The sequence below is a fragment of the Egretta garzetta genome, unplaced genomic scaffold (assembly GCF_000687185.1).
Source record: "Egretta garzetta isolate BGI_Z169 unplaced genomic scaffold, ASM68718v1 scaffold655, whole genome shotgun sequence".
In the NCBI taxonomy this organism is placed as follows: domain Eukaryota; kingdom Metazoa; phylum Chordata; class Aves; order Pelecaniformes; family Ardeidae; genus Egretta; species Egretta garzetta.
This window is the reverse complement of record NW_009259716.1, coordinates 1,439,916-1,456,546: the sequence shown is the minus strand read 5'-3', so window position 1 is coordinate 1,456,546 and position 16,631 is coordinate 1,439,916. Positions and strand designations below refer to the sequence as shown.

The 16,631-nt window shown below is 35.7% G+C and overlaps 1 protein-coding gene across 1 annotated transcript in view; it reads right to left on the bottom strand.

The window, feature by feature from the left end:
* The window catches only part of STXBP3 (syntaxin binding protein 3), a 23,908-nt gene that overhangs the window by 6,052 nt on the left and 1,225 nt on the right, over nucleotides 1–16,631 (bottom strand). The window contains 15 exon segments of the mRNA XM_009639066.2: nucleotides 3–29; nucleotides 517–623; nucleotides 1,261–1,399; nucleotides 2,019–2,099; nucleotides 2,503–2,568; nucleotides 2,774–2,831; nucleotides 3,359–3,463; nucleotides 4,888–5,012; nucleotides 5,962–6,052; nucleotides 6,940–7,094; nucleotides 9,084–9,184; nucleotides 10,573–10,651; nucleotides 11,309–11,385; nucleotides 13,598–13,679; nucleotides 14,442–14,491. Of these exon segments, the coding sequence (XP_009637361.1) occupies nucleotides 3–29; nucleotides 517–623; nucleotides 1,261–1,399; nucleotides 2,019–2,099; nucleotides 2,503–2,568; nucleotides 2,774–2,831; nucleotides 3,359–3,463; nucleotides 4,888–5,012; nucleotides 5,962–6,052; nucleotides 6,940–7,094; nucleotides 9,084–9,184; nucleotides 10,573–10,651; nucleotides 11,309–11,385; nucleotides 13,598–13,628 (1,242 nt within the window). The 5' untranslated portion in view covers nucleotides 13,629–13,679; nucleotides 14,442–14,491.

Below are 16,631 nucleotides of genomic sequence, written 5' to 3'. Positions count from 1 at the left end.
CTTGGGTGTTTCTGCTGCTGAGCAGCAGACTGAAAAGATTTTCAAAACATGGTTGTATTATACAGTGTATTTGGTTTTACTGAAGCTTATTCTCAGTTAGTAAGTAGCAGGTGGGAGGGATCAATAGGAAATTTTAAAGAAATCATTAATAAAAAAATATTAAAATAGCAAAATAACAACAATTAATACTTGTAGAATTCAGGATACACTAGAAATTCTAATTTCAGAGACAAGGAACTGAGTACATTGACGCTTTCCAAAACCAACTAGCTCAAGTCACCATCTGATGATTTTAGAGAAAACATTACAGGTATCTTACTTTGAAAATTATTTGTGTCAATTGTTTATAAAGGATTTACCACTTAGACACATCATAAAAACAAGAGTTCCTAGTAATTGCCAGGTACAAAAAAAAAAAAAAAAAAAAAAAGAGACCTGGATAATACTGCTAAGAGCTGCTGAAAGAGCAAACGCTTGGGTTGTAGGAAATTACAAAATAAATAAATACATTCTTACTGAAGAGATAACAGGAACATCAAGGTATTTCCAATTTCTTATCATATCACTATCACTCTCTATTTGTACATTCTGGATCAGCTTGTCCAAGTTCTCCTGGGTAGTTCCTTCGATGTAAGGAAAACATAGAACTTAATTACCATGTGACTGTGAGTAAGACCAATTTTGTCTCTCACAGTCTGGGCTGTTATCTAGTCCAGGATTTTTAATTTTTGCTTGGCTAGTCTACTGTAAGCTTAACGTAACAGTATATTTTAGACACTTTTTTGTTTAATGGTCCTTTTTTGAGACCAAAACCTCAGTATTGTTATAGATTCCTCAGACCCACATTCTGTCAATCTCCTCCTCCTCCACTACAAATTCTTCCCCACTGACTTCATTTTCAGGATACAATGGACATGGAACTCCCCCCTTAACAGCTTCAATACTATGTGAAAAAGATAAAAAAACCTGTTTAACTGTTACACACGTCCAAGCACAGGAATGATGCTAGAACTCTGTATGGATCTGCACTTGTACTGACTCTCTTAACTCCTTATAAATATATCTTCGCTACTAATTTGAGGCAAGTGAAGCTACAGAGGATGGACAGTATTTCTTTCAAACTTGGCCACCAACTCCAAACACAGATGCTTAAGTTAACTAAAAACATTGGACTATCCCGAAACTTGAGTTGAAGTCCATAGCACTGAGAAAAAAAACCCAAACCAACACAAACACACGAGACTGGGCAGCTTATCATACCATTTGTGCTAAAGATATACAGGAGAATAGCTCTAATTTTGTCATAGCTCTCGTGACTTTTGTTGAGGAGAACTGGAAGGAGGACTCTCATTGAGTCTTTCACTTTTTGACCTTCTGCATCAGTTCCAAGAGCCAAGTCCTAAAATAAAAAAATAAAAAAGTGGTTTTAATGAGTAATCATTAAGAAAAAGCATAGTTTTCTGTGTTCTGAAACGCGTTTTTATGAAACTGTAGGTTTCAGGAAACAATCAAGCTGCATCAATTTAAACTCAGTATGAAAAGTCTTTGACATAGTTATTTCAATAGTTACAGCACAGTAACACTACATAACACTCCTAATAATTTAAAACTGCTATCTAGGATTCATACAAATGTAACTTTATAGGTTCTAGCTTGAGATTAGTAGTACAATGTAACGCCTCACCCTTACAGGTGCTTTTCCCAGGCATTTGAAAAGGGCTTCCTTCTGCAGAACATAGTAAGGCAACTTCATAGAGTTTTGAACAAAGAAGATAAAAGATAATCCTTATACAAATCAGCTATATTCAAAGACAAACCCCCAAAACTCTAAAAGCACTTCCTTTATTGGCAAAGCAAGAGCCCTGTATCTCTCACTTAGCTTTAATATTACCACCTCAAATGGGATCACAAAAAAAAGGCAAGAGACACACTACTTCTGTCAAAAACACGCATTTATGCCTGCAAACAAAAAAGTCGTATTTGCAGTAAGTTATTTGTTTGGGGTTTTTTAAACATACCTGTTCAGTTTTACAGAGCCTTTCTATGTTACATTTGAACTTGCTCATGCAATCTTCTGCTAAGTTAAGATGGACAACTTGCTAGAAGATAAAAAAAAAAAAATCACAAGCTGCCCTATCGCATCAAGCAATCATTTTCACTGGTTACAAGAGTCATCCTTCAACTACCCTCAGGGCCACCATGACATCTTCTGCATTTTACCCTTCACTCACAGACTGACCCCCATAATACCTTTTAAAACATTAAACTGCTGTGCTCTCTTCAATCCTCGAAGCACACAAATCCTTTAAGTGTTGTTTACATAGTAAAGTGAAACACCTGGAAACAAGCTTTCTTCTCAAAATTTTACCGTGGGTGAACGTATTAATTTGGAGAAAAGTTATATACCACACTTAACAGGAAAATGACAGAATAAAACAACACAAAAAATTATAGCATACAAAAGGATTTATTGTGAAGTTATAGTTACAAAAGATGCCTTACCCTACTAATCTCTTTACGATAGTGTGGCATCTTTTTCATTAACTGGGCCAGAGCAGATATCGATAGCTGTGAAGAAATGACACAAGTTGAAAATTTTTCCCCCCCAATATTCGACATTCGTATTTCCCTTCCTGTTGCAGACTTGCTTTTTGTTTTCCTTCCCCCCAAAACTGAGATAAGCCTCAATTTCTGTAACAGGTCCATGAATTACATAGATCTCACCAGCTGAAAATAATTGTTACCAAGAAAAACAATACGTTAAACAACTTACTTTTCCTTCTGTTGCTTTTCTTTTTGATGAAACTTCTTTCAAAAGCTTTGGTATTTCCCTGGAAAAAAACAAAAACCAAAGGAAAGTTATTAATTGCAACAGCACCACAGTTCTTAAGATTTAAGATCTTTACTTAAAATCTTAAAAGAACTGTGCAACAAGAAATTCTGAATAAAAGCTTCAGATACAGATCTTCAGCAAAGAGACTTTTTTGACACAGGAAACTGAAGTTAAACATTCTGTTCAGTATATCTGCATAGTGTCATTTGCTACAGTAACTTACTTTATGCAAAATAATCCCTTCAGATTTAAAAGATTTCACAATACTTCCTAGGAAATAAAATTATTTCCATTTTCCTCAAGAACTGTATTTAATGTTAGTAAAGTTGCACACATCTGTACATACTGTATTTTTGAAAGTACGTTTTCTTCCTGGCATTGATTACTTAACAGGATGCAGTCTATATTGCAAACCATCTTCATTACTGCCTGTATTCCTACTTTCTTAACATCTCAAATACATTCCCTCTCAAATAAACTTTTATAACTTGCATTTTAACTAGCTTTTGTTACTTATTTACATACTCTATCACATCTGCAATATGCTTGTGCCGAATCTTCACCCAGAGCTCATCATCTTCCTCCAGAATTGCCTCCCGTTCCTTCCCAGCAGGTCCTTCTGTTTTGTACCTTCCAAGAGAAAATTCAGACAGCTGTTTGGGTTTTTATTCCCCCTCATTTTAATAACTCATTAGAGTATTAATTGCTATTGTTTAATCAACATACATAGCAATAGCATGTGGTACCTGTACACAGGTTTTCACTTACAAGCCCAACACAATATAATTTACATAAGGATTTTACAAATTACATCTTTGAATACAGAAGCAGCAGATGAATTTTAGAATGATTCTTTGTGGCAATAGCTTCTGGACATTCTTTTTAAACCAACACTAACTATACAGTTTCAATCACATATTTACATGCACCTCAATTTCTCTCCAGGTTCCAACGTCAACTTCCCTTTGGCTTCAAATACAAATTGTGTGCAAAGTAATATACATTGAGATTGCAAAGTGCCATTTTCTATACCTACTGTAAGACATTTTGTAACTTTGAAGGAAAATGAAGTCCCATTCACCCACAAAACAGATTAAGTAGGATAAGTTATTTCACATATACAAGAAACATACTTCACAGCATTACCTCACCAGCTATTACCTTTCTGCAAACAGAAGTAAACCTCTAAAGCAAGATAGCAATCATGCTACATAACATTTCCACATTTACAGAAATTCACAGTGTATACAGCCAGATAGCAGAAAAATATACAAAAAAAAATTACAAGATGAATTGTGAAAGTCAAATCATGACTACCTAGAAAACATACTCAGCTATATTTTCATACTCAGAAAATTTCAGATTCTTAGAATTCTACATTTTCTATGAAAACATTCACTCAGTGTTTCTGACAGAAGATACGCATTCCTGTTTGCTTCACTAAATGAAGAGGTAATTAGGTCTCACTTGCTGCAGTGGGCCATCAGAAAGTATAGTGTTATCAAAATCTTTGGTATCAGAACAAGCTGACAGCAAAGTATGTACTTTATACAAAAAGGTGTCACAGTGATAAAGTAATGCTTATAAACCGACCATGGCTTGCCTAAGTGAGCGCTTAGGACAGAAACATGTAAATTTAACAACTACACAAATTAAATGACTGGAGCTATAAAAGTGAGCATTCCTGAGAAATAACTAAGCTTTTTTCTCAGTATTCTCCTACTGGTCTTGTTTGCCTTGCTAGGCCAAGAAGGTTGAGAATATGAGAGAAAAAGTAGAGAACGCACATTTTTAAGGTGCAAGCTTTCAAGCAAATGCAATCTGTTAGACTCAAAACTTTGCAAAAATGCTAATTAGATCCCACCTCATCTCAACTGAGTAAGGAAGTTAACAAAAAGAAGTAGTTACAAAACCAAGAGGAAAGACTAATAGTAAGGAAAGCAACCCTGATGTAATATAAGCAGGTAATATTTCTATGACACAATTCAGTTAAACAATTCGATGGATTTTACAATCAAGAATAAAGTGCTTAGATTTTTTTAAAAAGTACTTGCTTGTAAGTATCATTTTCAATTGGTAGCAGATCATATGCCATTGCCTGGAAGGTAAGTTCATGAAGTACCGTTGACACTGGGTCAAAGCCACGATCAATTATTATTAGTTGGGAGTGGGTTTTAGTCTAGAAAGCCATCAAAAAGAAGTAACATTAAGACATACAGTACAAATCTAATGCATGTTAAATCTATTTACAGTAAGTTACAGTGCTGCAGATATTTTTTGAAAAATAACTGAAAAAAACCTAAAAAGTATGGTCCAAGTGTTTGTCAACATAAATAGAAACAAACATCTAAATGACAACAGGAACAGTGGCTTTAAATACTAACTTTAAGCCAATACTCTTAGCCCATTGCAATGCATTCAGTAACCTGACCTGATGAACAAAAACTGTAAAGAGCAGAAAAAAAGGCCTCCCACTGACTTTTCACAAATGTGTATTGTTTGTATTTCAGAGCAGATTATCCATACTGTGCTGCAATACAGAAAAAAAATCATCTGCAAACATTCAGCCGAAAGTTTCACTTTGGCGTTTAGCAGAGTAGCAGTAGCATCAGGTACATTTATTTCTGTAGCAGAACAGAACGTCACCAAGTCAGAATGGTTTACCCCATAATTGTGCATTTAGGCAGCTGCCCTAGTCTGCCCTGATCTGTAGCAACAGATTAAAAAGCATTACTTATGTTAAAAGCTGTATCTTTGTGGATAAGAAACCCCTTAATGGGGTACATTTCAATTCTGCAGTGAAGTCCCTTCTACACATAGGCCTATGGAAGGTGATGTTAAAATGAAGTTACCCACTTCCTTGGGCATCGTCCCCAATGTTATCACAGGAACACTTTTTCAAGTACAATTAGTTTGATCACACAAATTATATTTGCTTACATACAGATTTACTGTATCAGTTACTACCTCTGCGCTGCCTTCATAGTCAAAAAAACCAATGAAATTGCAACTAGTTGCCTTTATTAATAAATAGGTTTTGTAGAACCTATTGTCAAAACATATTCTAAAGGGGGGTTCCCCCCCCGACTTACAAAAAAAATAAGCAAACATTTTAGTTCACTTTCTACCTTTATTTGGCTTTTCTCATCAGTTTTGTAGTAGTTTTCAAGATTTTTTTCAACAAGCTGTGCAAGTTTGCTGGCTTTATCAGATGGTCCGCTGGGGAAAAAAGGAAACATGCAAAAAAACCTTAAATTTCTTCATCAAAACACTAAAATGCTACCTTTAAAACAGCAAGAACTCCCTATATTGATCCTCTGGTTTCACAAGCAGTTTCTGAACTCCATTCTAGGTATTTCCAATATATTTTCACTCTTACATTAAGATTCCACTTTTTGAATGCTTCAGGTATTTCACACAGTAGAAACAGCTTCAGCCAAAAGACTGACATTAGCTGGCATATGGCCCAGCACCTAAAGTCTCACTCAGAGGTGGGAAACAAGAAAGAAAAAGAAAGAGAGAGAAGAAAAAAAACAGTCAAGCAATTATTCCTTTGTTACTTTTGCAGAGAATAAGGCACCACTTCACGTTACACCACAGAAACAATTCTTGACAATAATTTCAGATGCCTACTTTGACCTCAGACATATTGCTCCATACTCTCTATCAAAGCTCGAAAGAGGTATTCTCCTCAGTATCTCTAGTACAAAGAAATCCTGATCCCATCTGCTTCAGCAATTTATGAATTCCTTGGTGTCAAGCAGAGCTGCAAAACTATCAAGAGCAGCACTCCTGTTACAGGATTATGCGTGTGGCATATTAGAATGCAGCGTATTGGAGTGTCACCCTACTGACCAAACATGAAACAAGCAGTTCATAACAAAACAGGGTATAGCAAGTACTGTTATATGAATACACACAGAGAAGCAATTGACTGCTCTGCCTACACTTCACAAATTCCTATCATTCCATATTTCAGAGTTGTGGATTAAACCCAATTAATCCACAATAAAAGAAACTATGCTGCAGCCTCAAGCCATTACCAAACTACGTGGGAAGTCCCACAAGTGAAAGCAACTCACTATACAACGCTATTTTTGCCCCACCTTTTATATCGTACTCCCGGATTCTCATCTAGTGTGGCACATAAGGTAACAATTTGTTCAGCCATTACTTGCATTACAGCATCTTTGTCTTTTGTCTTTTCCAGAGTTGGACTATAACAGCGGTAGAATGCATCTGGGACATTGAGAGTAAACACCTATGTAAAGCACAACCAAGAAAAAAATGGCTTAAATTGTGTATTTCTAAAATACCTGGTAAAAGAATTGCCAATGCTTTAAAATTACATTCTGTAATAAAAAGTCATACATAATACACAAAAAAAAAAAAAAAAAAAAAAAAAAAAAAAGACAAACCCGCACTTCAGTCCTCTTTCTCTGTCCCGTTGAGCTCATCTGTTTCGTGTTCTCACACTCTTTTCCTCTATTACTCTCCTCCCCTATGTAAATTACTGTATTTTTCAAATTGCTTCCTGTCTGCACATATGGAGGTACCCAAGATGGGCAGAACTAAGTACCATCCAGGGTCTCATACAGAGCCATACAATGCAATACCAGAATGATCACAGACGTTATCAAGTTAATTTGTTTAAATTAGAATTTTACATATTGTTTCTGTTTATTACATGAAGACTTTACCTTCAAGAATTGAAATTCTTTAAATGCATTAAACCTTGATAAAAGATGTTTAGTACTACACAGAACAAAAACTTTTTCAACAGCTTATTAAGTGGAATGCAAACATGGAAACAATCCCATTGTCAGTAAATGGATTTTCTTCAGCCTTAGATGGACTCTGTAACTACAGAGCCAAACAAGAATGTCCATCCAGATAAAGACATTTGTTTCATTCCAGTAGATAATCACTTGGACTTTGCCCAGAGGTCAGTCTGATTATTTACTCTTATCGCCCCAGAAAGCGGGCCCAGGGATTTTAAATTAGTAAAACCAGTTAACATTCTCTGTTCCTTTGCTAAGGATTCAAACTGTTCTCACAGCCCAAAATACTGGTAACACAAAACTAGAACTAAAAACAAGAAGAGACTAAGTGCTGCTTATTTTCAACTTTAGAAAAGTAGTCCTAATTTCTACTTCCATGCTAAGTCCTCTATAAGAACCAGGACAACAATTTTCATATGCCTTATTTGGTAGAGAAAGCGACAAAACTCTTTCTTAAAAGCAGCTTTAGCAGAACTCCCAAATCCAGTTTGAAACAAAGCTCGGGACCATCGACACCACTGGAAAAACAAACCAATCAACAGGCTAATTATTTGCTGATAGCTTCTCAATCTAAAGAATCAAAAACCTGTATTATAAAAAGGAGCATGTCTTGAAACTAGCAAACTGCCTCACAATAAAATATGGATAGCAGCAACCTCTCCTATATTCACCTGCCACTTGGTATACATAGGAGTTCAGACCCTTGATATATTCCTAAGGTTTGAAGAATACAGGGAAGATTTGTGGGAAACATTCACGGTTAGTTCTACAACTCCCAACAGTGGACAGGCTTTGGAGGCTTCCCTGTATTCGTGAGTATCAGAGTGCATGTCAACCTTCTTTACCTAACGAAGTGCATGAGCAACAAATTATTTCTCAACACAAATATCCACTGTGTGGTTTCACATGGAAACCACTCATTGGTTTCCATTGGTGGTATCAAATTTTTAACTGAGAAAACATGGCTTTCCATGTTTTCCTCTTAATAAAAAGCTTGCCAAGTTGTTATGGTTTTTGTTTCTCTCTTGTGAAGCTTTAGTTTTGTTTCCCTCCCCTTCAGTTCTCTTCATCCATTTGCTCTCCTTTTCCAATTTTCACCAATTAGTTAGTTCTATTTATTCCTATACCTACACACCAACCTACCTAGTCACCTCAGTGGAAGTACTAACAAACTTTAAAGACAAGCCAGAACACTTTCCTTCTCTAACCTCTTTACTACAACTGACCTCAAGTCTTGCAAAGAGATCAAGTACAAACAGTAAACCTTTGACTACAAGAGCATTTGTTTTCATCTGCAAAATACAGGCCAGCACTGGAAATATGCCAAAAAGGCAACAGGTGTCACACACAGTTTGTCAGTTAAAAACCCAAAGAGCTGTATTCTATTTTGTTGTTTTCTAGCAGGTCAACAACACTGAAAATCAAAAAGCAGACTATTTTCTGCTGTTGAGATAAAGAATGAAGCTTACCTGAGACTCATATGGGAAGAAAGAAATGTTGATCTCCTTGCACCTCCGTATTGATTTTGCACAGGAAGACTTAATTTTATTGAAGAGGCTGTCAGGACAAACTAGGAAAAAAAACATTCTAAGCATAAATCATTTGTGCATGTTCCAGCTGTTAACTCACTTATAAGCTTACAGTATTCAGAGCAGACAATTCTAAATTACGAACCAATTAACAGTAACATACAAAACAGTTGCCAAATCTTCCTAAAGTGAAAGAGAACATATAATCAATATTTTATACTTGAGATCTTTTTCAAGAAGCACCACTGGTCATTCTTTACTAGCTTTTGACAAGCAAAGTTGTAGAATACTCATTAGCAGTCTGCAGCAGTGAAGAATATTGATTTTAACAAAGCAGAAGTTTCTGCTATTTCTTCTCATAATAGGAGAGAGATAGTATTTCCCAAGCTAGAAAAAGGTTAAAGGGAGAAATAATGTGTACATAGCAAACATTAAAACACAGAGAAATACAGAATTTAGTTACAGACCTCAAATGTGTTCCACTACACTTACAGGCTACATCAGATCCCAGTCTAGAAACTGAATTTAAGGAATATTTGGACAACACAAATACTACACAGACTTGAAAGTGACAGAGCTGTTTCTCTAACTCCTCTCAACATGAAAACCTTTGGCAAGTATTCAGACCGAGAGCTTGCACACTTGCAACAAAGGAACATACAGTAAGGTAATAGTATTTTTCCAGAACAAGAATTGCTGCATCAGCCTAAATTGAAACAAGAAACCAAGAGGTTTTGATAGTAATTTGATAACTGCTTTGAGACCCTACGGTAGCAGATATGGACACCCACAGAGACAGCCACAACTCAGTCTCTGCCTTCAGCAGCATGTTTGGGTGTTTTATTTTCCCTTCTTTACATGGCCATTTTAGTGATGCTGACTGACTGCAGAGGAACAGGCACTCACACTAACCCCAGTGGCACTATCGCCTCTGCTTTGCAATTTATATCATGCATGCAAGGGCTAAGTAGGCCTCTTCTTCCAAGAGACGGGAAAGAAAGCTGGCTCGAGTCTGAAGGAACTAGTTAAAATAACCAGTTACAAAACATTGTTCTTGCAGCAAATTCTTATGCATTTATATTCGAGTACTATTTTGTTTATGAGATACATAGTTTTACTTGAACTATCTTCCACCACACACCAACATAAGAGAAGACGGGAGTACTTTAAAAATAAAACCAAATTACCTAAATTAAAAGCTGAGGTAGGGAACAATCAACACCGTTTGGTAATTGTGAAAGAAATTACTGTTGCCACACAGCATGGTGACCACATTTTGGCAACCCAAATATGTTTAGTGACTTGAGTCTCAAATCTTCTCTCAAGAAACAGGACCCAAGATTTTAATTTACTCAGCTACAGATGAGAAAGTTGGAAAGCTTACTTACATACATGAGGTTATCAAACTACAACACAAAAGCTTACTTACAGTCAGTGAAATACACATACGCTGCTTTGTATCTGCTGGATGATTTAGTGATGAAGTCATCAATAAGCCCATCTACAGACTTATGAAGGTAGGAAAAAAAGAAAAAAAAAAAATCACTACAGTGTTTTTCCTTTCCTCACATACCAGACAAAGCTTCCCCCTCCTCTCCTCCTGCCCCACTAATTACCCAGTCCCACTTAGGAATACTGCAAATCAACATATATGAAAAGAAAACACTTAAGTAGAAGTTTTTTTATAAAAAATTCCAGACCAATAATGATAAACAATAACAGAGTGTCAGTCATGCACCAAGATCACTTTAGGAAACAAACACCACAGGATACTTGCATCGTTTTCCATCTATAACAGTGCTGATATTTAATCTCTCAAGTATTTTTAGGCAGTAACAGTATTCTCTTATTAGAGCCATTACTTTGAATTCTGTTGTTCAATGTATTGCATCATTATTTGATGCAACATCTCTTTCAGTGAGGTTACTGATATCTAAGCAACGAAACAGTCCCTCCATTGACCAAAAGGTACACACATTTGTAACGTACTCTATGGTGACGCTGCATTGTCTTTTCATTATGGAAAACTAAGCATCACACAGAGAAATATCACAAAAAATACAAAAATTAAGTACTGCATAGTTGTACATAGTAAATAAATATTTTAAAATAAAATTGCTTTTTCACTCTGAAAGATCTTGATACACTTTCTTTAAAATACTAACCTTTTTGGTGGGAGTTATGAAATAGATTGCTTTCATGTGTGGGACAGGCTCACGGTTTTTATATACATTCTCCACCACTATAAAGTAAGGAATAACACATTTTTATAATTAAGAGCTTTATGCATCTGTAAGGAAAGCACCATACAGATTTTAGTATAGACGCGATAAAATAACACCAATCAACTTGTCCACAAAACTAGTGGCAAGCACCTATCTTCTGCCTCGATTTCTTGTTTATTATTTTAAATACAGCAAGTTACCACAAGTCTACTTCAACCCTCAATCTAATGTCAACTAAATCTGTAGGACTAAATTTTTCCTGGCTATTCCACACCAGTAGAGTTTTGCCCTCACACAGAAAGGTATGGCAATACACGCATGCTCAAACTATGGGGCCCAGTATGAAATACCTTGCAAGAGAATCGCCTCAGCAAGATTGTTCTTCCTCCAGCACGCTGAAGGAGAGGGAGAATGAAACTATGTAGGGCATCATTTTGGACTACAGCCTCTTCTGTCCTTTGTTTGCCTATTTCCTGTGCACTTATTCTGTTACAACGTAATTGCAGGCACAAATTAGACATTTCAGCAAGTCAGCTTCACTCAACTCTGTTTTCTCTGTTTAATAAAGCCATTACTATATAGTGTTGCAGTACACTAGCCTGAGAACGCAGAGATTCATGCTGCTCAGTAATTGTGAGGGGGAAGAACAAGGAAGATAAGTAATGTCAGACATTTGGATGTGGAGAGACAGGTTCTTTTCAGTAGCATACTCACTAAAAATAAAAGGTTTCTTACTGATGAACGGCACACATGCTCACTGAAAGTTTCTCACAAAGTGTAAGTTGTACTTATTATGATTAAAAATACATTCCAAAAAGTTAAGTGCATACAGCTTTGCTATGATACTTCCAGAAGAATCACATTATACTGAATTATTTGGAGTAAGAAAAGTCTCGCTACTTGTGGAAAAATAACTAAGTCTAAATACTACTCTTTTACAAGTCTTTCTAAAAATCTAGATCTAAAGCTAATTAAAAACTAGGTAATTAACACTTTGTGTGCTCATTTCAATTTAAAAAACAGGCAGGAAAAAAAGTTTGGCAGGATGATACACTAATAAACATTACAGAAAGTTCAATCATAAAAAGCAACTTTAAGAAGTGTTTTATGATAGGAAAAACATCATTTAAGTTGTAGGGAAGAAAAGCCCATAAAATTTACTAGAGAGAAAATACTTTTTTAAAAAACATGTATAAAACCAGTGTCTTATTGAAACAGGCATACTGCATAACTGAGACCTATCACAATCCATCTATTATTCACTTTTGACAGCAGCCAACATCAAGGAACAGGAGAAACATTCCAGCAGATGAGACAACTTCACTATGCTAGAAACTACTCCCAAATTATTTAGAAAAGTGACAATCTAATTACTGTTGACACAGCTTATGGGTTTACTCTAGTTGAAGTAATGATTGCTATAATTTAGTTTCAAGTTTTCGTTGGTGGGGTTTTTTTCCATTTTAATTACAGAAAGCTCATTCTGAGAAGAGGCTGAAGTATATCCGCACAACACAGAGGCAAGAATTTAAATTTGATTTCTGTCACATCCATTTGCTTGCAAACACCTCTCACCAGTTTGTCTGTTACTGTCTCCTGTTCTCATTTGGTCTTCAGTACTTAAGTTTCTCCCTCCTTGTATCCTAACTCTACTGTTCATGGGCATAAATTAATTCAAAGCAGCAGATCTGACTGATCTACAGAACATATCAAGAAAAACCACAGAGAGCAACATGCCTTTTCTTGTATGTTTTACTAACATTCACTTTATTCTTTACTGAGCTAGTCTTCTCCCAACTTCATTTGACAGATAATATCCTTAAAATCACTCTGCGACAGATAACTTTCTAATTTACTCCATTAGCAAACAAACATCCACCCCCCCAAAAAAAACCCCACAAAACTGAAACAAAAACCCCACCCAAACAAAAAACAGAGAACCCAAGCACAAAACCAACAACACACACACACACAAAAATTTCAGCAAAAAGACTAAAATAAAAGGGGTTTTAGCTTCTAGGCAGAGAAACATTTGATTTTTCATTAAAAAAAAATCACAATTGGGCATTTACTGTACAAGCCAGAAAGTCTGCTAGTCTAGTATCACACAGCTACTTGTCTCATCAACCAAATTAAGACAAAATTTTTTGCAAGAGTACCATCAATTTTATTCTTTCCCTTTTCTTATCAGGATATTGCGATCTGTATATTAAAAATAATTATGCTTACCTGTGATACCCTCTGCCAGCAGATCAGTCATTTTGCAGCACAGTGACAGTAATTTAGTAGTGTAATCATCTAAAAGAATTATCTGAATATATTTTTAAAAAAACACAGGTATTTAGATAAATTATCAGCTATAGCAAACCCATATTATTTCCTTAACAACTTGCCATGGAAATTTGGAGCTGAAATCTCTTTTAATACTCTATCTTATCACCTGCATATAGTAACTTCGCAGTGGGAAATTAATCTCAAATAGCATCAGAAGGCAGCTCCCTACATACAGGATTTCAAAAGAGGAGTTCCATCTTAAGTAGCTTGCCCCACTACTCCTACTAGAAAGTATTTTCTTTCACTCTTCATCTTTCATCAAACTTCCACTTTGAGACAAGTGTCTTGAATTCCTGCTTAATTTACCCGTGGCCTGCTTAAATATATCTGTACTTACTCTAGAACTGGTTTACAGCTTAAGCAGCTCTAACAGGTATCGTACTACTGAATCCTGCTCCACACGTACTGCACAGCAGTATAATTTTTAAATTAATAAATTACAAGTCTTTCAAAAGAAAAGTGAAGATAAACAGAGAAAGTTTCTTTTTTTTTTCCTCAAAAAACTTAAAAAAATAATTGAGACAACTAACCATGTGTTCTTACCATGCTAGCCCTTCGATTTTTCATTGTGCATTATACAGACATCTGAGTTACCAGAACTAAAATCCATTACTTGGATAGAAAACAATTTTAAGTGAAAGTGACAACACTTAAATGATACTTATCTGTTGTGTACTCAGTCATACAGATTACTTGTTCAAGAAATTCTAACATTCTTACAAAAATAACAAAACTATACCTTCCATTCTTCTTCTTTCCTGCAGTCATCAAATACCAATGATTTTAGCTCTGTAAGAAGGAACAGAGAGAGACACTTTACCAGTTAAAGGAATCAAATTGTTAGTAAAAAAAATAATTCACCCATTTAGATTCATATGTTTAAAGACCTAAAAAGGGAGGAACAAAAAAAAAAACCCCACCCCACTGATAAATACCTCTGCAGAACTCTTGACCGCAAACTGTCCCTTGCCTGTTTCAGAAAGATGTAGCTAAATTTTTGGGTTTGCTAATATTAAGCAGCTCCATAAAAATCAGACTGAATGATCACAGGCCTGTAAATATTTAACTTTTTTTTTTTTTTTTTTTTTTTTTTTTTTTTAAGAGAACTCTACCACTAAATGGATTGTGCACATGCCAGAAAATTTAAGCTGCTCTGGGTAAGGCAGCTGGACCAACACATTCACAAATAGACCTTTTTAAAATACAAGCTAACTTCAGATGTCCTCATTCTTTCTCTAGAATTCCAGAATAAACCTAAGAAAATCACACTACTTTCAGGAATTGAAAGTTATGTTAAATAAGATAGCCAGTATTTCTTCCTGCTGTGACTGCTCTGGAGAAACATCAATTTAAAAGCTTGTACAGGATTCAGCAATAGGAGTCAGCATCTAGTTATGACTTAGGGTATCAGAACTATGTGTTGCAACTTTCAGGAGTGGTATCATCAGGCTAATGCAGATTTGATCTCACAGCAGTGGGATGTATTAATTAATAAGTCAGAAGATTTTGGTAGCTGTTTAAAACCTGGTGTTTATAAACACAAGAATAAAGAGGTTTGATTATTCTGTTCTCTTTTCCCAGAGAACAGATTTTCAGATTAAGCTGATGACTACTGCTATTAAAATAGCTGGACCTTCTTCCCAAATGAAAAAGTTTGGTAATAGAAATGAACTGTAAATGAGCAAATTTTCTTGTCACTTCTATACTGTGTGTTTGTTACTTAACATTTTTTTAGGTCTGTACACAAGGTGTAAGAAGAAATCTTTAGCCTCGTGAAAATTTCATTAACCTTCACGTTTCCTGAGAACACTCTTACCAAGGAATTAGTCCTTAGCATTACAGAGTTCTTTTTAATAAACTGCACACCCAAGAGCCTTGTCCAAAATCTCAAATATATTTTTTCTAATACACTTTAATTTACTTGCCTATAAAATACACCAGAACATACAAATATATAATCCAGCTGTTGAACTCAAATTCCGTAATCAAAAATAGAAGTCAGCTTCCTCCCATCACGAGATTTTATTCCAAGCTATCAGTGTACCAGATACAGTGTGCTTCCCCCTACAACATTCCAGCTGCTATCTGCTTTGTCCTCACGCTGCAGCCGCTTCACCCAAATAACTGAGGTACACTGGTTTACAGGCTCTCGAAATCACCTCACTTGTCTCCAGTATGCATGCTGAATGCACCAAAGCCAGTCATAAACACAGGTATGATTAGCGCTCCATTTTTGTCTAAGCTTTCATTTCCTTCTCACAAATTTCAGACCAGCCGTGCATCCTACCTTCTCTAGTTTTGTCTTCTCTGAATGCATTCAGTTAGTTTAAGGCATTCTTCTTCTACTTTTACTTCCTGATCCAGACGAGAACTATACACAACCCTGATGGAACAGCATACTGCTAAATCCCTGTGTGAAAAAAAAATCCCAACCAACCGAAAAAAAAAAAACCAAAAACAAACCACACCTTGCCAAAGTTAATGACCCATTTACAACACACTTCCTGAACAACAAACTAAAACAGCTTTCACTGTACGCAAGTGTTCTGGAAAGCAAAGTCACAAAAATGCTGAATCATTTAAAAAATTATATATATCTAAGGCTAGACTAGAATCTTACTATACAAGTTTAGAACACATTTTAAAGTTGAAAAAAAAATTAAAGACAGAATTCCTTGTGGAAATAACCTTATTTACAGATACACACACACACAGAGATTTGGTTTATAATTTTATCCACAGGAACTACTGCCTCCTAAACACAGGGAGCTTCCCCCACCCCTGTAACTGTGAACTTAACTGACAACAAACTTTGGTGAAGTAACCTTTTCACACAGGTCTGCTTAGATGCAGCCCAAAACTGAACCTTACAGAAAGGGCTATCGCAATGGAAAGAAGGGTTTTCAACAAGACCATGCCAGAGCACAGG